This window comes from Syzygium oleosum, unplaced genomic scaffold (assembly GCF_021117445.2).
Source record: "Syzygium oleosum isolate NSW1041296 unplaced genomic scaffold, Sole_v2.1 Sole_v2.05, whole genome shotgun sequence".
Taxonomy (NCBI): domain Eukaryota; kingdom Viridiplantae; phylum Streptophyta; class Magnoliopsida; order Myrtales; family Myrtaceae; genus Syzygium; species Syzygium oleosum.
The window spans coordinates 8,956,658-8,977,339 of record NW_026607489.1 but is presented as its reverse complement, the minus strand read 5'-3'; the positions used below and the strand labels follow the sequence as shown (position 1 = coordinate 8,977,339).

Below are 20,682 nucleotides of genomic sequence, written 5' to 3'. Positions count from 1 at the left end.
AGGTGATTAATTTGCTCTGGAGCAGCGATTTGTTTTGAGAACAAGGTTGTGTTTCTTTTGTTTTCCTTTATAAGCTTAAGCAATGATATCCGTAGGCGGTATGTACTTGGTAAAATGGGAATTTAAGTGTCCATCTTGTTGCTGAGGCGAGAAGGATGGAACAAAATATAATGGAGTTTCTGTAGCTTCAATGAAACTATCTTCACTAGGCTCTGAAGCAGTAGATGGCTTTAAGGAAGCGGTCCTGCTTTTGGATGTCTGCGGTGATTCAGGTGGAGCGTGTGAGAGGACTGGCTAAGATTTTCCCCATCAGAGTTTATAGTTCTAGGTCCCTTAAGTGAGCCTCTCTAGTGTTTTCCTTTAGCTTGCTTTGTTAGTTTTGCAGTACATGGCGTCGGTTTTGAAGTAGATGGCTTGTTACAGATGCTCTGAACAAAATATAATGGATGTTCTCAAAACTATCATCAATGAAAAATTGAGAAATGTCGATTGTGTTTATGTACAATAAGTCCATAGCTTACGTTTTGATCTTAGCAAAGCTCGAATTTGATCTTGTTCTATCTTTTGCGTAAAAAGGTCTCAGCCTATTCAATAGATTGCGAATTGCGACCTGCACGGTGCATGTCATTGTCTATCTTTTAATTTTTCAAAAGATTTAAATTGGACATAGTCTAAATGTTGGAGGAAACAGGATACGTTTTCACCTCCAAAGAACCATCTTGCTGCCTATTAAACTTCCCATGAGACCATACAGGCTGAGAAAGGGCACACTCTCAGAGTCGGGATTAACATAATAAGACTCGGCAACTCGCTTCAATCAAGAGAAATTAAAGATATAACTAAGGATAGTAGGCTTAATGCTCATTCAAAATTGCAAATAATGCCACATAGATCAAACAAAAACAAAGAATATTAAATGGGCAACTGTATATGTCAAAAGTTCATTGCGTCCAGATATCAATAACTAATCCTTCAAAATAACATGATCATGCCCCAAAATAATCATAACTATCAAGCAGAAGCTGGTGCTGCGTCCTTCCTTGGCGCAGCTTCAGTACCTGCATCACCATTAGCTCCATAAATCAGCAAATAAGCCAAAAATTCCATCACCAAGCGCAAAAAATAACATTATCTCCAAAGACAATCAAATAAGAGCGAAGCTCATTATCATCTCTGAAACTACTCTTCAACCTGCGAAGGACAATGCAGATCAGGTACCTCATCCTACCAGTTTCTAGGGTCTTCCTTCCGATTGCCTTCACACTCCAGTTATCTAAATACAGTGATTAAATACAACTCAATGTGAGAAAAAACGATTTCCACTTGCCACATGCTGTCACAAGAGAGTAAACAATAAGCAACCTCATCACTAGCTCACATCTATGGCACAATGAAGCAACACAATTGGAGTACATTAAGTCAATCCTCTTTTGTTCTTCCCCCACCCCAGGAAAGAAAGTAAACATTAAGTTGAAGCAAGATTTCTTCCTCGGGAAATCAGTGATGAGACTAGAATGACAATGAAGCGATACAATTGGAATACACTCTCAGTTAAGAAAGTCCTTTCTACATTGCAAACAAAAAATCCTTAGTAAGTCCGTTCTCCATGTAAAGGAATATACCCATCAAAAAGGAAAGATATACGATTTTCAACAACTTGTCACGGTATAGGGATCCCAATACAATGGAGTTAACCCAATCGCCAAAGCCGTATGTTATAAGCAAATAACTCCCCAATAGGTGGATTCAAATTCACCTAAGGGTCCATATACAAAGCAAGCTAAAGGAAGCTCCACCTGAATCAACGCAGGACATCCAAAAGCACGACCGCTCCCTTAAAGCCATCTACTGCTTCAGAGCCTAGTGAAGATAGTTTCATTGAAGCTACAGAAACTCCATTATATTTTGTTCCATCCTTCTCGCCTCAGCAACAAGATGGACACTTAGGGTCTGTTTGGCAACTTGCCAAATAGTGTTTGATTCTTTTCTTTTGTTCCCAGAATCAGTTTGGGAACATAAATCCGTTTGTTAAAATTTTTGTGCCTGGGCACAATTTTGCCAAAAATTGATCCCAGAATCAGTTTTGGAACAGAATCAAGAATAAAAAAAAAAGTAACTTCTTGATTCTGGGAACAAAAATGAGAATCAATTTTTTTCTTCTTCTTTTTCTTAGTTTTTAATGTAGCTTCTAATGTCCTAAGACGAGGGCCACCTCGCCGTATCTGGCGAGATTAAAATATTTTAATAAAAAAATGTTATTAATAAAAAAAATATTTTACCTACCATGAGCAAAAAAAAATTATTTTACCAAATATGCTAGCGACTAGGCCATGAAAAAAAAAATATTATTAATAAAAAAAATTATCGGTCATGGCCAGCGACCAAGTCATGGCAAAAAAAAAGGAAAAAAATATTTTCAATAAAAATATTTTTTATTAAAATATTTTAATAAAAAATATTATTAATAAAAAAATATTTTACCGGCTATGGCCAGTGACCAGGCCATGGCAAAAAAAGTAAAAAAAATATTTTCAATAAATTTATTTTTATTAAAATATTATTAATAAAAAAATATTTATAAAAAAATATTTTACCGGCCATGGCCAAAAAAAAGAAAAATATATTATTAATAAAAAAAATTTGCGGCCATGGCCAAAAATAATAATAAAATTATTTTTTAATAAAAGTATTATTAATAAAGAAATTTTTTACCGGCCATGGCAAAAAAAAATAAAAAAATTATTGTTAATAAAAGTATTATTAATTAAAAAATATTTTACCGGCCATGGCCAAGAAGGAGGAGAAGAAAAAACGAAAAGAAAGAAATATTAAAATATTAAAATATATTATTAAAATATTATTAATAAAAAGAAATTTTATGCCGTTACCGAACACGTTTCTGTTCTTTTACTATTTCAGGAATAGAAATTTTGGGCCGTTACCAAACGCTTTTAAATGCTTATCACAAGCCGCATGGCCATAGCAACCTTGGCTTTAGTCTGTAGATTGAGTGTAATATTCATAGCCATTTGTTGACACCCCAATCCTTGACTGGGGACTCGAATTGGATAAGACCGGGCAAGACATGGTTAGAGGAAAATTTGCTAAGTCCTTTTGGTTGGCAACTATGGATAATCAACAAAAGCAATGAGGAGTTGCCGACAAGAGATATAAGAGGAAATCACTAAGTATTGAGCCACGAAATGTCGGTAAGTGAAACTTGGTCAATCGATAAAAGGATTGAAGTTGAAGCGCGGATCGACAAATCAAAGGCAAGTGTTGAAATCATGAGGCCAACAATTATGGCCACGATCATAACGGCCCATTCAATTGTGAATCCAGCATGATCACTAGTTTGTAAAGTCGTAAATCTCGAAAGCTACTTATGATAATGGCGGAGAAACATGGAATGCTATGACTATCAAAAAGAGTGGTTGCAAGCTGTGGAATAAACTATCGACATGAGACAAGTGATGAGGCCACGATCGTCGAGTAGTGGGTCTTTTGATAACCGTTTGTAAATACATGTTGTTGAATTCTAGGAGTTACGTACGATGTCATTTGCTTTCTTTTGTAACTGCTATTAACAGTTGCTAGTAGCTACAAATATTGGGTTTGTAATTCAAGCAAAGTACCGCCATACAATCAATGAATACTAGTTTAATTTTATCTTCATGTTATCTCTACATTTCATATTCCTTTTATATGGTTGGTCGTGATTGCCTCCGGTCTTCATACCTCTAATTTTTTTGTCAATTCGCTTGTCCTGTCCATGAATCAACAAAGTACCTTTCACATCTTGATTGAGTTCCATATTGATCCACATTTTGGAAGGTTCTTTGTCGACAATTTTCTGCAAAACACCCTTATTTGATGTTTCATGGACCATATCATCAAAGACCCTTCACTTCATTGTCATAAGTACTTCTGTAGGGGATTTTGATCCCATTACACGTTGTGTACACTATGGCCGTGTCTTTCGAGTAATATACGTCAACGCAGATGCAAAAGAACCAGATTCCGATGGTTAGGATTTTTCTGGTGAACAGCCATCGTATACCTATCTACAGTTCCTTAATTTACTCTAAGCTTGCTATGCAAACAGATGGCTCATGAAAACCCCCATTAATTGCGTCTTTTTCTAGTGCTATATAAAGAGGTGGTTCATGCAGATCATCATAGTTCCGGATGAACATGGGATGTCACAGCTTACAATGTCGTGCAGGCAAAATCGAAACCACTGTGACGGAGCATATAGGAACACAAAATACAGAAACAGGAGCAATAATGCATGCTCAGTTTCATTGTCGGTAACAAGGAAATATGTCAGAAACCATGCTTAACAGCTAATGGAAACGATTGACATCACGTGCATTATGTTCAAACAACTTCAGATCCGGACAATAACATAGACTTGCTCATTAGCCACATCTCAGAGACATATGAGCAAACAGGTTGCGTGCGTTCGACTGAGGAAAGAAATGGCACATAATTAACTCAAATTTAAGACCAGGTTTCATTCAAAGTCAGTTCGGGACATATGCAACCAACGAAATAAACCCAAACGGAGCCGATTTGATCTTAATAGAGAAGATGTGATATCGCTTTTCCTCCTTCGCAAAACAGAGTAGAGATGTTACCAGGTCAATGAAGCTGAGCGAGGCAGCGAGTTGCAATCGGATCGATGACAGAAGCTTCCATGATCGACAATGATTGAAAACAGCACCAGCGGAGGCACCTCGAGTGAGATCTGAACACTCGGCCGCGGAACAGAGCGTGAAAGGAGAACGGTCGGTGAAGCTTGGAGGCGGCGAATGACGTCACTCACCGGCAGCGACGACGCACGGAGAATGATGTAAGGAGGATCGCCCGTTTCAGTGGGTTTATTATTATTGCTGCTGCTGCTGCTGTTGTTGTTATTGTTTTTTGTTATGGCAAAAAAATGTCCACTTGATTTGTCGGAAAAAATTCAGGTGTCAACAATATTTCAACGGTATTTGATAACACTTAACGATCACAACAACACTATAAGATATATATTACAATACCTACCACAGTTATTCAATTGCCAAACAACTTGGACCCCCCCGGCCACACTAATTTAGCATTATTGATCATCCTCCATTCACTCCTTGAATTCATAATTCTCGTACGTCATCCGACAATCTTTGAGTTGCTCTTGCGCCCCGGTATTATCGGGGCACCCATTTGCGAGGTCGTACCCGGCATTTACCAAGCACCGATGGCAATCAAAACTCGAAAGGTGCCCAGCGCAAGCCGCGTGGCCATAGCAAACTTGGGCCGAGTTCGTAGATCGAGTGTAATAGTTGTAGCCATTATTTGCCGTTTGCCCTGCTAGATCATCAATGACACCCTCCACCGCAAGGCCGTAAGCACTACAGTGGGGAATCTTGATCCCATTGCAAATTATGTACGATACGGTCGTGTCGGGTAGACAGTATACGTTGGCGCAGATGCAAAAGAACCAGATTTCAATGGCTAGGATTCTCCAGAAAACAGCCATCGTTTGCCTGCGTATAGTTCCTTAATTTGCTATAAGCTTCCTATTTAAGGAGCTGGCTCACGAAAATGAATATTCACTGCGTCTCTCTCTAGTGCTATATAAAGAGGTGGTCCATGCAAATCATCATAGTTCCCGATGGACGTAGGATGTTACAGCTTACAATGTCATTCTCGATTGTCATGTTTTCCAATGTGTTTCTCCTAGTAGTAATCACTTGAATGAATGTTAGATGTCCCTGCTTTGTTTATGAGCATTATGTGTTGTGCATTCACTTCCATCTTCGGCAAGAGGAATCTTCCATCTACCCGTTTATTATTCTTGGCTTTCACCTTCTTGGTATCTAAGATCAGTTGTTTATACCAAAAAATAACCAAGTCTTTTTTAATCGCATGACACTGATTTGAGTGGGTGTGAGCTCGGTGATGTCACCGATAATGAAAACACTTGTCGATGGCCATAAGCAGTGATTATCGATGATCTTGATATATAGCTGTCGACGTACGATAGAGATTGGTTGACGATTATAATTTGCCACATTTGGCTAAGTGTTGGACATATGGAAAAGAAGAAAAGTGGCAAAATGAAGATATCGATGGAAGGCGACGATACTGAGCGACGGTTAACACAGTAGCATCTCATGAGTCGTAATCGCTTATGCATAAGGGTTGACGTGATGAGAGGAGGCTAAAATCTCGGGAATGCATTTACACTGCATTCGAGATAATTAACTGCTAATCGATGGCTATGATAATTGAAGTATAAAGGACGGCGTGTAATTACTGTAAAGGATTCATCATCATGAATAATTTATCTTTCCAATGTATTTTTACGCTTTAGCGTCAATTCAATTTCCCGCATTCGCCATCTCTTTTAGCCTTTAAATTTGCTCTTCATCTTCTTGATTACGTCGATTGCAGATTCCTGTCTGAAATCTCCACCAAACTTTTTATCACAAAAAACCAAAGATCAAACTTTTGGTGAAGAACTGTTCACTATCTGGGTCGATAACCCATTTCTGGTGAAACACCGGTCTATGTTTGCCTTCTAATCACATCTTGTCTAATCTACTTTGAATCGTTTAGATTCCGCCTCCTCTCCACATGTGTACACGCACGCATGCGTAATAAAATTATTATCATTTTCAAATTTCACAATTTATAAATATGCGATGATTTCATTTTTAGTATTAGTTTTCTCTAATGATAATTAATGGGGAAATCAGTTTTTACGTGCGGTATTAAGAGATTGAGAGGAGCAACATCAGAATCCAACATTATAATCTCTTAAAGCTGCTCTCAAAGCCTTCGTCTTCTTCATCATCTTCTTCACGTTCTACAAGACGACACAAATAACGGACAGATGCTGCATCAAGCTCGTGAAGATGGGCAGGCTCTGCAACAGCGGGATGTCTTATGCGCTGTCGAAGGTCGAGAAGTTTTGGCCTCAAAGAGACCACATCTACGACAAGACCCGCGAGGCTTTCGACCAATGCGTGAAGAGTGTGTCCCTTGTTTAGATAAGTGTACTCCTCTTGTTGACTTACAGAGACTCTTCTGATATAGATTACCAGAAGATGTCTGTACTAAATCAGTTTTAGTCGAAGCCTTCCAGCAATCCTATAATGGAAACCTTTTTATATATTTTTATTTAGTTAGTCATAAATTCGAGTCCAAGGCACTTTAGTTCAAGAAATTTTATGCATGAAATACATCAGTTTGGTTGGTGAGGAAGAGTTCAATGGTCTACTTGATCCCCATTGTAAATCAAATGCACAATCTCATCAACATGAATGGCGAAGAATAACAAGAAAGGACTAAGAAAAAGTAAGAGCCGCCTTTCACCAGACATATAATGATTTATTTCATCGACAATGTGACAGATGAGAAATAGATCAGAGAGGGCATGTAGTAGAATCAGCAGCTGTTATCTCCTGGTTTTATAGATGACCTAATGGGTACATTCAAAACTCAAATGCAACCTGGACGATGAACTTGCTAAGACATCTTCAATGGTTTCATACTCCATCAGAACCCAAATTCAATTCCTAGTCAGAAATTGCACTTTGTAGACTTGCCTGAAAAATGAGATTGATCAGTTGCAGCAAGCCAATTGCTTTATTTTCTAAGAGTTGCCTGTAAAAAACCTTCATAAACCTTTAATACTGGTGAAACTACAGATAAAGTAAGCAGACCATTGACTAGTAATTTTCTAGCTAGACTTCATAGCTGACAACCAAAATGGTTTTCCTTTTGTAAACTCGAAAATATCGATAAAGAGTTTGGAAGCCAAACTTCCATTGGGTGATCACGAATCTCGAAGGAAAGCTGTTGATTTTTAGTCCTCGAGCTGGCTTCCAAATTAGGCATTCATTGTATACGACTGACCAGCGAGAATATGTGAATTTGCTTAGTTAATTGCGACACAGATCACTGACCACAGAAAGCACGAGTTATGATGGAACAAATATGAAACACATATCGCTATACTTCTCACCGTACTAGAATCTTCAAATAGATAATACTAGTCTGTGTTTTGCATGCAAACGAGGCACGCATGACATATAGTGGAAGCACCAGGAGAGAGTGTATGTAAAATTTCATTTAATTTCCTTCTCAATAACTCATTTGAAAGAGAATAAAATGAATCGTCCCATCTTTGGGATACAGGTTCAACACCCATATCTAGACAGCACAGTGCATATAAGTCTACACAGATATCGCAGGCAAACACTCCACTACCGCAAATGTTGTCTATAACCGCCACAAGAAACTGTAACCTTGAAGAGAAAAAAAGACGCTACCTTCTGAAATTTGAATCACAGTCTGCAGCTAGGGTCGGGTATATCCTTGAAATGACTCCTGCTTCATCAAGCAAGGCAGGATAGAGACCGTAGATTACCAATTATCGAGTCAATGTGAGTATGAGAGCCTCCAGTAGCTGCAAACATGAGGTGTTTCAGCGCCTGTGCTCTATCGAAATAGAATGCACCAGAGACCAATTTGTCTTTCGGCTGTAAAGCCAACCAAATAATTGTGTCGGCACCTTCCTCTTTAGTTCTCAGCTTTCCAGAAAGCCTTATCAAAAAAATAAGAAAGATAAATAAATCAGAGTAAAAAATAAAGCCAAGTAAATAGGAGGCAGTGAACTAAGAAAGTAACCGCAAATAAAAGGATTGCCATACGATTTAGAGAAACCAGGCAAGCTCTTAGCAACACCCGGTGTCTCAGCCCAACCAGGGTGCATCGAGTAGAAGCCGATCCCTCTCTCCTTGTGTACCTCAGCCCACTTTTCTGTTAGCGCTACCTAAAAGAACAGATAAGAGTTAACAGTGACTATGAACAGCAACTTCGTCTAGATGACGCTTCATGCGGGAAGCACAACCTTTTTCAAATATTTTGGCAATTCACAATCACATCTTTCCAATACAGCGGATCATCCACTGTTGTATGTTCAAAAGTTTTCATCAAATTTAAGATTTGTTTAGTACTTGAATCTGTTGAAACTTGTCAGCTCAAAATCTTTATCAAGATCACTATGATCTGAGTCAAATGGAACTCTAGTAAAGTCTTAGCAATCGAACCAAATTAATTCCTAGAACGTGCCTCTAACCTGAAGAAGAGAACCAGAGCAGATAGGCAAAACTCTCTAAGTATGGGGATTTGTTTTATAATAAGGCAATTCAAAGGGAAATACCAGAATCATTAAAAAATAACATTTTCCTTGGAAGGAAGGGTGCATTTGTATAGAGCATATTACAGATCTGAACAAAGTAGCATCTACGATACAGTCATTATGTCCTTTTGTTGGTACTTCTGCAAAGGAAAAATATTGCATTTTGTCCACTTTCATGCTTTTTCTAATCAAGTACCTATACCTTTTATTTGTCTAATCAAATTCTCTCTATTTTTACAAAGTCTCCCCAACACCAAATCTGACCAGATTTAGGGGACAAGGCAGTCAGACAAAGCCAAAGTATGATGCGAATAAATACGCAGATGCCTACATGGACGTGTATGGAAAAATTTACACAATATAGACAACGTCGGAGTATGATGTCGATAAAGTTTTGGCTAATGTAGACGCCCACGTAATCGTCCACATTGAAAAAAATTTATCCACGTCACATTACGACGTCATCTGACAGCCAGGTTAACTGGATTAGGTTGGATTTGGTGTTAGAGGGACTTAAGAAAATTTGTGAAAGTAGGACTTAATCAGACCAATTAATATAAAAGTACAAGGTACTGATAAGGAAAGGTGTAAATGTATAGGAACGAAAAGAAATTTTTTTCTTTCAACAATTTAAGCAGATTATATGGTGCTTCTATCAACCGAAAAATAAGCCAAATGTCCTTGGCTATGGCAAAACAACACAGGAGAATACTTGCCTTGGTTTGTTTGACTAAAGAAGTACAGTTCTCACATAAGTTCCTTTCACAATCATATCTCTGCGGCTTTAACACCCCATATTGTATTTTCAAGAACTACTCTAACACCCCTTTTAGTAAGTTTCTGAAATAAAGATAGTAAAAATGAGAAAAGTAGTTTTTGAATATACAGAGGAGCGGTTTGAGTAGCTTATGCAAATACAGGGGGTGTCCAGATTGAGCAACATTGGAGGGCATCAGAGTAATATATGAAAATAAAGGTTTCCAAGTAACTTGATCAAAACTCGAAGGATCTCAACGTAATTTACCCACAGAAATAACACAGAATTTCATAAAGCGACCAAGATCCATCGCAAACCCCTAATAAGGGATTTTCACAGACATAACCTGTATGTATCATGGAGGGCTACTCCCATGCACCTCGAGGGGCGCCCAATCCTCAACCTCAACTATTTCGGATATAGTCATGAATTGGGTGGAACTCACCGAAGAATCCAAGCCACAATGAAAACGTACCAATGTTTTGAAGCCAGTAAGTTCATATTAGGCCATTCAATTAGGAAATAATTAGATAATAGAATATTGGTTCCCAAGAGAGAGTTGGTGGTTCTTCACTAGAAATTTTGTACGAAGAGAAGATTTTGACATGCTGATGAAAACAGAGTGGGACAGTATTGCTCAAATAGCCCACTTAAGTGTTCTGAAAGAGTAACGCCCAAAAAAAAAAAATCGCACGAAATAAAGAAGAATTGAACAGTGAGTAGGTGACACTGCAAACCTGAACTCTCTTGTTTCGAGCATATTGCTGCACCCCATCAAAGTTGGCATCACTATACTGCAGAAAAAAACACTGAAAATTCAGGACAACAAATAGGAAATTTAAATAATTTTCCAACTGCTCGAAAGATGCTGAGTTGCTGACCTCTAGATCAGTGGTCAAGGGACTTGTATACATTCCACCAGAAGAAACAGTGATGACTCGAGCATCAGGTGCCGCTTTATCAAGCAAAGGCAACATTAATTCTGTCATTGCAAAAGTTCCTAATACATTCACCGCAAAGTTCAACTCCAACCTGAACATCCAGAAAATGTAGGAAACAAAATAAGTCAATGCTTCTATAGGAGACTATAACATAAATTCATCAACTCTGACGAAGAAAAAATTTGGAAATGCACCCTTCTGGCGTGGTGATCCGCTTTTGCTCAAGCAAGCCAGCATTGTTGACCTGATCATGACATTAGACGTATCAGACTTTATCAGCAATATTGAGGAAGATATAGCCATGACAATTTGCAAAATATTTACACTTGATTTTAGCATGGATTGGAATCACCACACTTACGCATTCTCTTGGGACTACCCCAGGAGCACAGATCTGTGTGTCTTGGGTAATTGCCCAGTATGTGTGAAATGAGAGGACTATCACACTAGATGGGGATTATCAAATGCTCAAAGAGTCCCGGACACACCATTGATATGAAAATGAAAAAATAAAAACTTGCCAAATAATTTACATAGTGCTTTCTTATTGCATATCAACTAGGCTAATTGAGAAGAACAAGCAAGGGGAAAAATCAGACAGATTGAGAAACCCTAAATAATCAAGCACTAAGGGGCTAGTGTGCAGGCAGACACGAATATCTGTACATATTGTTAGCAGTTACATATGTATACAAACACACATATGCAAACCCACAAGCATTAGAGTCGGAGATTGAAAACCAACCAGAGACTTACCAAGACATGAAGAGGTAAATCCTTTGAAGAAAATCTGGATGCAAATGACTTGATCTCGTTGACAGACGAAAGATCACATACCTGCACACTAGATTAGTAAGGCATCACCTCACATGTAATCAAATATCTATGTAACTGGTGATCTACTCGGTCATCCAGAAGTATGACCTCTAAAGACCTACAACAGGCAAACACCAAAAATCCTTCCATAAGAATATCTCGAGACAAATAAAAAATAATAAATGGAAACTACTACATACCTCCAAATGCACATTCGGGTTTCCCGTAGTAGATTTTATCGAAGAGAGGGCAGCTTCTCCTCTCTCCTTGTTGCGGCAAATCATATAAACATTAGCCCCACTGAAAGAAAAAATTGAACTCGAGATTATTTACTAATTTGAAATAAAATGAGAAGTTCCCGTAGAGATTGTTGAACATGCATTCACGCATGAGAAAGCAAAGTAAGCACATGAATAACATAGTTGAAAGCAAATACCGTGAAGCAAGACCCTCAGCAGTAGCATAACCAAGTCCAGAATTAGCTCCTGTAACTATGCAATTCTTCCCTTCTATTCGAGCCTCCATCTCTTCTGACTTGAACTTCTTTGCATGTTCGCTGTAGAGCAAGTTATACAATGAGATAAAGAGGAATTTCACAAAAAAGGTGTAAATCAATTGACAGTGTCCATATGGAGACTCAACTTCAGAAGGAACCGCACACATTCTAGCTGGTGGTATGTGTGTGCTTGTGCACATGTTTTCATGTACTTATGCCTGTGCATGTTCACACACACGCAGATGCATTAACTTGTACAAGTAACCACACACAAGCACATCCTGCACCGCCCAGAGCACGACCCCTGATTGCAAGTTGCCAATCACCATCTTCAGTGCCAGGGACATACAATTGAATCATGACCCGAAAACTACCACAACATCTAGGCATAGGGGCGGACTCATGAGTATGTTGGGCGCAAATTACGTTAATTGAATTCTACATTCTGCGACAGTTCCCGTAAGATTTTTCCATCTCGTCCCAGTACAAAGATTTGACAAATTGTTTATTTTCTACCTCACTCCCCCTGAATCTAAGATTCCGCGAGGCAACAAAAGAAATTGCATAACCTCTCACTCCCGCATCTCCAAAACGATGAAACGAATAAAGCCCAGAGAACTAAATCAAAGCATGAAAAATCGGGGTGATCCTACTCACACGAAGCCGGGCTTGGTGAAATTGAGGTACCCATATACCCCGAAAGCCGTCGATCTCCATGCCTGCCCATGCAAAAGACAACCAGAAAGAAGGAAAAAATAAGTTCCAAGTCTTTGAAAAAATGCACGAACGCATCAGGTTCGAGAGGGAAGAAGAGGGTGATGATGGTTGTTGATGGAACTACCTTGAGGAGGAACATGGCAAGGGAAGTGAGAGAGATGTGGAGTTGAATTTGCAGCGTTCCCATGAACCGGGGACGTTTGCTCCATTTGCCACTGCGCCGCCGCCGGAAGTTGAGTTCGACGACAGCGTCTCGCCGTGCGCCACGTAGAAGACAGTCTCACCGCTCCTTTGCTTTGTTACTTTGTAATAGTTCTGCACGAATAAATCTATTAGGAAAATTTCATAAAAAATTCTTAAATTTTGACTCAATATATAATATGGTCCCCGAACTTTTAATTTATTTGTATAGTCCATGAACTTTTACCCAATGTGTAATATAATCCCTGAACTTGTAATTTGTATAATGTGGTCCTAGGACTTTTGATACATGTTTAATTTAAGTCCATGAACTATATGAAAATGTTCAATATAGTCTTTCCATTAATTCAAGTTCAGGGACTAGTTCAGGGATCAAATTGAACATGTACCAAAAGTTCAGGGACTATATTGAATAAATTAAAAGTTTAGGGATCAAATTGTATATTGTGTCAAAGTTCAATGACTATTTGTGTCATTATCTTAAATCTATTTGTTCGTGACAGGACGATACCAAACATTCTATATTTGGGATTTATTTTTTATGCGAATTTTGTTGTCTTATTTTCCTAATTCGTATTCGAATAGTTCCTGTTTTTATTCCAATTTTAGTGCTAATTCAAGAGGACCAACCGCAAAATAGGGCCATTCAGGCGAGACACACAATATGGATTGGGCAACTTCGAGAGTTTATCATGTCCATTTCGAAAAAGAGGCAATGTTTAGATACACGAAATCAAATTGTGGGCAATGCGACTCATCCATATACGCTCGATTTTAGGACTTTATTCTATTCAATCACCTACTTGCATATACCATTGACTGTTAACGGTGCACGGTTAAGTTCAGCTTCCACTACACCATTGCCGGGCGAAGACAACCAAAAAGCGTGAAAACTGAGGCATTGTTTTCATATTTTCCCAAAGTTATATATTTCCCTCATCTCACTCCATAACAGGGTACCGGCAACAAAAAGATGAAATGTATTAACATGAAATTACTGACATATTACCATACCTAACTACAATACTACGGATCTTTTGCACAAAAAAAAAATACTACGGATCATCGATGGAAGAAAAAATCGCAATTCCAATCCATGGATTTGGGTAATTCTTTCGAGGATAAGCGCTAGTTCCCCATTGGATAAGCAAGTGACTTTGATATTTCCATGGAGACCGCCAAAAAACAATTTCACCGTCTTATTAGAAAAAAAAAAATTCCCGTGATGGTTGATTTTTGAAAAAGTTGATGAGTTTAAAAAAACTGTCGGTGAAAAACAAAGTCACCGCTCACTTGATTTTAGTAATTTGTTGGTAACTTACGGACAAATTGATAAAATTATTTTGAGTTAACCAACATTCCTTCTTTCCACTTTCAAATTATCAATTTTTCTTACCCTTAACTAAGTCCCATTTACGATAATTTGATATTTTTATTTAAAATTATCGACTCTCTTATTGATTACCATCTTTTATTTGTCATTCCCATGGCTTTAAATTTATAAACTCTAATATGAACACTAAAACTTTATTTACGTGGCTTACTACTTTTTATCTCATTCGACTGCTAATTTGTTTCGGTGTACCAAGTCTCATTTGGGTTGCTTACCAAGGTTTGTTTGTGTTCTTCCCGCTTTAAAATGGTTTCCAGCCAACAAACAAAGGATGGTTTACCAAGATTCTTAAATTTGGGTGGAATGGCCCCATCTGATTTTGAACCCCGCCGCGAATTATGTTACTGGAAATTCAATAAGAAGCAAAGCCTAGTGGAAATGGCTTTAGGATGACCCGAATGGACAAGTGAATTGTACCAAACTATTCAAGAGAATCCCCTGTCAGTCCGAGTGACGGGGATGTTGAGTAAATGACACTTAATAATGTTAAACAACGTACTTGGTGGGATCAATATAGAGCAGAGTTCGTGCTTTACCTGATTGAACCTACATTTGGCGAGGAGAGTTCACTTGCTTAGACACCCCCACACACACCAGCAAGCCAGAAAGAAGAAGTATTTACACAGATATGGTGAACTACGGCCCGCAACTTGGAAGATTTTCCGCCTCCGACTCTCCACTCCCTTGATGAGGCCGAGTGCAGCTTCACTAACGAGTGTCCTTCCCGCCTATGGGTAGAAAGTTACTCCATAGACCCAGCTCTTGATCCGGGCGGTGAAATTGGTCCGGGCGGCATCGTCTTCCCACTCCAACTTGGCCCACCAGTCGTTGTCCACAAGGGCATGTCCCAAGCTTCCCCGCGAGCTGTTGGAGTCCACCGGCAACTTTCTGAGACGAGGGCACTCGCCTATGGCAAGTAATTTCAGCCGAGGAAAGGGTAGAGTATGGTCATAAATGCTCGTTAGGCTTGGAAGATTTATGATTATTAGGTCTTGAAGACATGAGAATAGTCCTGAAGCAGCTACTTCCTCCGATGCAAATCTATCCCCAATGATCTTCTCCATCAAATCGCAATCCATGACCGCCAGAGTCTTGAGTTTTGGAGCATGCACGAGCCAGGACAAGTCCGAAAGCCCGCACCTTTTGACGCAAACTACACCGAGATTAGGGAAGCAAGAGTAGTTAGGCACTTGTCCTATTCCTTGAGTAATCTCCATCTCCCTAAGCGCGCAGCAATTATGTAGATAAAGCTTCTCTAAATGCGAGAAAACGCCGGTGCCTGTTGGTGAGTAACTTATTACGATCTGTGTCAAGTCCTCTTGAGAATCAATGATTCTTGCTCTCTTTATGCATCTCTGTAAATTTGGTGACTGAAATATTTTCATGGCAGAAGAAGACTTCGACACGTCGATAGATAACTCGGTCAAATGTTGCATGCGCTCTAGTTCCTCTATGATCTCTTTTTCGTTCACTTGACCTAGTGGAGAGGAATCGATCTCACAAACCACTCTTTGATCCCGGTATATCTGGCATTGAATCAACTTCCACTGGCTGAACACATTCAATGGCAAGCTTGCGATTGCCTCTCTTGGAATTAGGAAGCGCCCAGTTATATTGTCTAGTAGCAACCACCGTAAACGAGTCAAGTTCTTAATTTCCTGGGGCAGCTCATGGATACGAGTGGCCGACAAGTTCAAGTACTGTAGACTAATCAAATTGCAAATCCCTTCTGGGAATATCTCAATATTTCTGTTGTTGGACAGGTCCAGGACTGTCAAATGAGCCACCATCAAGTCAAAAAATCCTCTAGGCACAAGCCTTACATCAGTTTCCCTCACAATCAAAGTTTCAAGCTGGGAACACCTAGATGGTATTTGGTTGATATTATGGATCCATTTTCCCCATAAGGATACTTTCTTTGCCTCCCCCCATTTGGAGATCATCTTCGCGGACATGTCTTCTTCTTTCTCTATTACTAGCAACTTGTTCTCGCTTTGCCCGCGGTCACGAGCGATCCAGGTCGCCATGTCGCGAATCACGTCATGCATCTTTACACACTGTGTTCCATAATCATTATCCTCCCCACTTTCCAATAGACAAGCCCTCTTTAAGTCCCCTAAGACAGACTCTCCTTCGTCTCGCATACGGTATACATCATTGGTGTCTTCTAGCAAGCCCTCTCCAATCCAAAGTTCAATAAGCTCGTTTGTTCTTATGAGGTAATCCTCAGGGAAGAGACAACAGTAAAGGAAGCAAGCTTGGAGGGTAGAGTCATTTAAGCTATTATAACTGAACTCTAGTATGTGGTACACTTCCTCCACCATACCTGACAATTTGTGTGGATTGTTCCTCAGCGTTGTTAGCGCATGTCTCCACTCATGGGGATTGTCTTTTCTGGCCATGGCTCGCCCGACAGTAATAAGGGCTAGTGGCAACCCTTTGCACTCTTCGGCAATGTCTTTTGCGAGGTCTTGAATTTCTTGATGACAATCTACAAGCGATTTGCCAAAGTTCTTCTCGAATAATTCCAAAGCTTCTTTAGCCATCAAGCACTGTACTTCCAAGGTTTCGTTGGCTCCCATTTGATCACATACATGCCTTAACCGAGTTGTGAACATTACTTTGGATCCATTCTCGAGACTAGGATGAGGAACTCCGATATTTGAAAGGTCCAGCCTCCGCCATACATCATCAATCAACAACACAAACTTCTTTTGGGTTAAAACATGATATAGATGATGGACCCTCTCATCTCGAGACCATCGATCCCAGCTCTCATCTTTAATGTGCAACCTTTTTCTTATGGCGTCTTGAATACTATTTTCGTTCACTTGCCTAGACACCACCACCCATATAACAACATCGAACCCGTTATTTGCGCGTGAAAGCTCCTTCTCGATCTTTCTCATGAGGGTGGTCTTTCCCACACCGCCAGTTCCATACATCCCAATCACTCCTACTTGTTTTTCGTCCACGAGCCATTTCCACACTTCATTAAGATTGGAAATGTCAAGCCCCACAGTCTCGTCCATAGGCATCTCGAGCACCGGAGGAGGAGGCAACGGCGACGTCAAAACACCAAATTCTCCTTCTTTAGGTAGGAGCTCTCTCGCTTTATTGAGCATTTCGTCGACTCTTTTCCCCAATTTATAACTCGACCAGCAGTTCCATGGAAGACAACGATTGAGACATTTAATTCGGTCACGTTCCTCGCCTTCTTGAAGAACTTGATCTCCTCCACCCACAAATTCATGCACCTTGCCTAACCAGTTTGCCACTTCTCTCGTGCGCTGCACACCTCCTCCTCCTTCTTCACGTTCCACCTCTGCCAGCACATCTCCGCTCCTGGCCTTCAAGTTGTCATTTGCGTTCCGCAACGAGTTGACATTATCTTTCAGATTACAAAAGTAGCCCAAAGGTATGCTGGCCAAGCCCCATAAATTGTTGAAGAGTTGTAGAAGAGAATTTGCGCAATCCATTGATTCGTTCCAAGATAAGAGATCGAAAAATGGATTACTTAAATGGTTGGAAACCGGGCGAACGGTGGAGTTCGATCGTAGAGAGCATCTTGTCTTGTAAGATGCCTATCCAGACTCAATAATAGAGGCCGGAAGAAATGGCCGACAAAGAGTACTGTGATACAAGCCAAAATGGCAGACAAAAGTAAAAGCAAAGCGGAAAGTAGCAAATAGTGGAAAACACAACTTAGTGGGTTGAATTATTGCGCACAATGACAAACATAGTATTTCTTTGACAATAATAATATTTCATATAAGCCTTACTGCAATCAGTTGTCCCTCCCACCTAAATCATTTCCCGTAGCAACGTCATCAAAACGACAAAATACCAAATGTCGTCCAATGTATAAATAGAAAGACCTTTCAAGTTTTTTGTCTTGGGCCTTCGCCGGGGGTCTCCGGGTGGTGATCTGGATTGATATTTCTTCTTCCCAATCAAAATCAACAATCTAGTGAGACTCCTTCCCAAATCAAAATGAGGCTAAATTATTTATTTTGATCATCGTTGAACAAATGACCGCGTGAACACTTAAGACTTTGGATGTCTAACACTTTGGATCACTTGAGACTAGAACTATACTCGAACGTTCATTTTCAATAATGTCAATAATTTTAATATTGTCATTTTTATTTTTAGCTAGAAAGTAGATTATCCATTGTCTATCTTCTTCGATCTATTTGTGCTATCCTTCCAAGGAGACATCTCCCTTTCGATCTCCATTATTTGTCCAAAACATTTAATATTATCCTCGTCAATAATAATTTCGAATGCCGAAATCTTAATAAGACGAGTAGACGAAATCATCCACTGATTTTTTTATCTCAAAACAAAGCTACCTATATTACTCATAGAAAAGGGATAATGACACAAACAGTTTCTGAACTTTGGCCAAATGTACAATTTGATTCTTGAACTTTTAATTTGTTCAATGTAGTCCCTGAACTTTAGGCTAATGTTCAATGTGGTCATTGAACTTTTAATTTGGTCGATGACATTCCGAAACTTTTGGTACATGTTCAATTCAGTCCTTGAACTATATGAAATTATTCAATGTAATCCATGAACTTGAATTAATGGAACGAACTGCATTGAATATTTTCATATAGTTCAGAAATTGAATTGAACATGTACCAAAAGATCAGGGATGTCATTGAACAAATTAAAAGTTCAGGGACCACATTACACATTAGATTAAAGTTGATGGATTATATTGAATAAATTAAAAGTTCAGGGAACAAAATGTATATTGGGCCAAAATTCATAGACTGTTTGTGTCATTTTCCCTTTGAAAAATGCATGAGACATGCGTAACTCTTTCTTATTCTAGTTTGAATTTAAAAAGGGGAAGAAAATGAACAAACGCAATGAACAATTAGGATACCCATTCTCAATCCCTCCTGAAAAACATTACGGCGGTGAATGGGTAAAAGATAGATTTTACCTGTTGATTTAAAAACATTTATCTCATACTCTTCCGCAAGAGTCTCTAAGTTATTGTCATTTGTACTCATGTGGTTTGGATTTAACTATCTATCTTGCAAGATTAACAGTAACAAATAAAGTTCCAGTACTCGCTCTCATTACAATTTGCATAACTTAATAAAGTTTAGTCACTGTAACCGATTCAAATACTTAAAAGAACATAATTCCTAAAAGTGCTGTTGAAAAGTTAGATAAGAGCCGAGATCTTATCGACATGGCTCGATAAAATTTAAGGCGAAGAGTTGTTATATACCAATCATGCATCACGAAACACAAATAGTTATAGTCATGGTGCTGAAACTTGTGTTCCTTCAACCAAGACCAAGCGCATGTTGGAATGAGAACGTCACTCATATTGAATTTCCTTGGATTGAACCAGAATGCTCCATGCATCTTGTACTTGCTCATCGCGAAAGAGGGAATTCCGATTTCGTAAATCTTGGAGTCTCCACTTTTTAGAGCTTTAGATTCGACTTTCCGCAGAATGATGCATTTGAGTCTTTGGTTGTCTTCCGGTATGACATTTTCCAAACCTACGAGTCATCAAAAGTTGTTAATCACATTCCTTGAAGAAATAACAAAGCTTGTAAGAACTTTGCAAGTTAGCTTATCGTACACCTTTTGGAAACCCTTAAAAAATTGTAGAAATATTGTATACGGAACGGACATGAAGTTTCGTACTTTAGGACATGTTTAAACCATAGTACTACAAGAGCTAAATGATATGACACAAAGATGAACTTGAAATCTTTGGAAAAGAGTCCAATGAGGGTATGCTCATTTAACTACTTCATATATGAGAACTCAATTAAGACAATTTATTCACATCCTCCTCCAGACAAATGCTAGACTCCTCACATCCTTTCTAGTTGTACTTAATGAGTGATGTGGGAAGTTTCGGTTGAGTAATGTTAGAAGTGAGCCCCATATATTAATTGATTAGCGTGTTTAAGCATACGATAGTAAATTATCACATCAACTTATGAAATGATTTAAGTCAGATTTATTAGGCAGCATTGCTCATATTGTTAAGCTAGGGAAGCTCGAAAAACAAGACATTTGGGAGAGATGGATAAGTCAGGAAAGATGCAGATAACTCCTTTTGATTTCTCATCATCAGTATCTAACGGAGACCTAAAAACATAAAGGACCACACAATATCTT

At 39.0% G+C, this 20,682-nt stretch overlaps 2 protein-coding genes and 1 pseudogene across 3 annotated transcripts; all 3 read right to left on the bottom strand.

The window, feature by feature from the left end:
- Positions 1-5,125: 5,125 nt before the first annotated feature.
- Positions 5,126-5,524, bottom strand: LOC115681623 (antifungal protein ginkbilobin-like protein). Its single transcript, XM_030605621.2, has one exon. The coding sequence runs from the start codon at positions 5,522-5,524 to the stop codon at positions 5,126-5,128; it is 399 nt and encodes a 132-aa protein (XP_030461481.2).
- A 1,814-nt stretch (positions 5,525-7,338) lies between these two features.
- Positions 7,339-13,187, bottom strand: LOC115663877 (uncharacterized). 2 transcript variants are annotated; one of them, XR_008816688.1, is made up of 11 exons: positions 13,048-13,187; positions 12,864-12,925; positions 12,147-12,266; positions 11,911-12,010; positions 11,651-11,731; positions 11,089-11,138; positions 10,835-10,985; positions 10,691-10,747; positions 8,706-8,827; positions 8,325-8,598; positions 7,339-7,598 (listed from the first exon to the last, which is right to left on the bottom strand). XR_008816688.1 is itself a non-coding variant. In XM_030585857.2 (10 exons), exons 1-10 carry the CDS (start codon positions 13,108-13,110, stop codon positions 8,391-8,393), a joined length of 1,014 nt encoding a protein of 337 aa, XP_030441717.1. In that variant the 5' UTR covers positions 13,111-13,187; the 3' UTR covers positions 8,108-8,390. The 2 variants fall into 2 exon arrangements, 1 of the variants encoding a protein (XP_030441717.1); XM_030585857.2 differs by lacking the exon at positions 7,339-7,598 and having other exon boundaries at positions 8,108-8,598.
- Positions 13,188-15,440: 2,253 nt separating this feature from the next.
- Positions 15,441-18,156, bottom strand: LOC115663876 (disease resistance protein RPS5-like; annotated as a pseudogene).
- Positions 18,157-20,682: the final 2,526 nt, after the last annotated feature.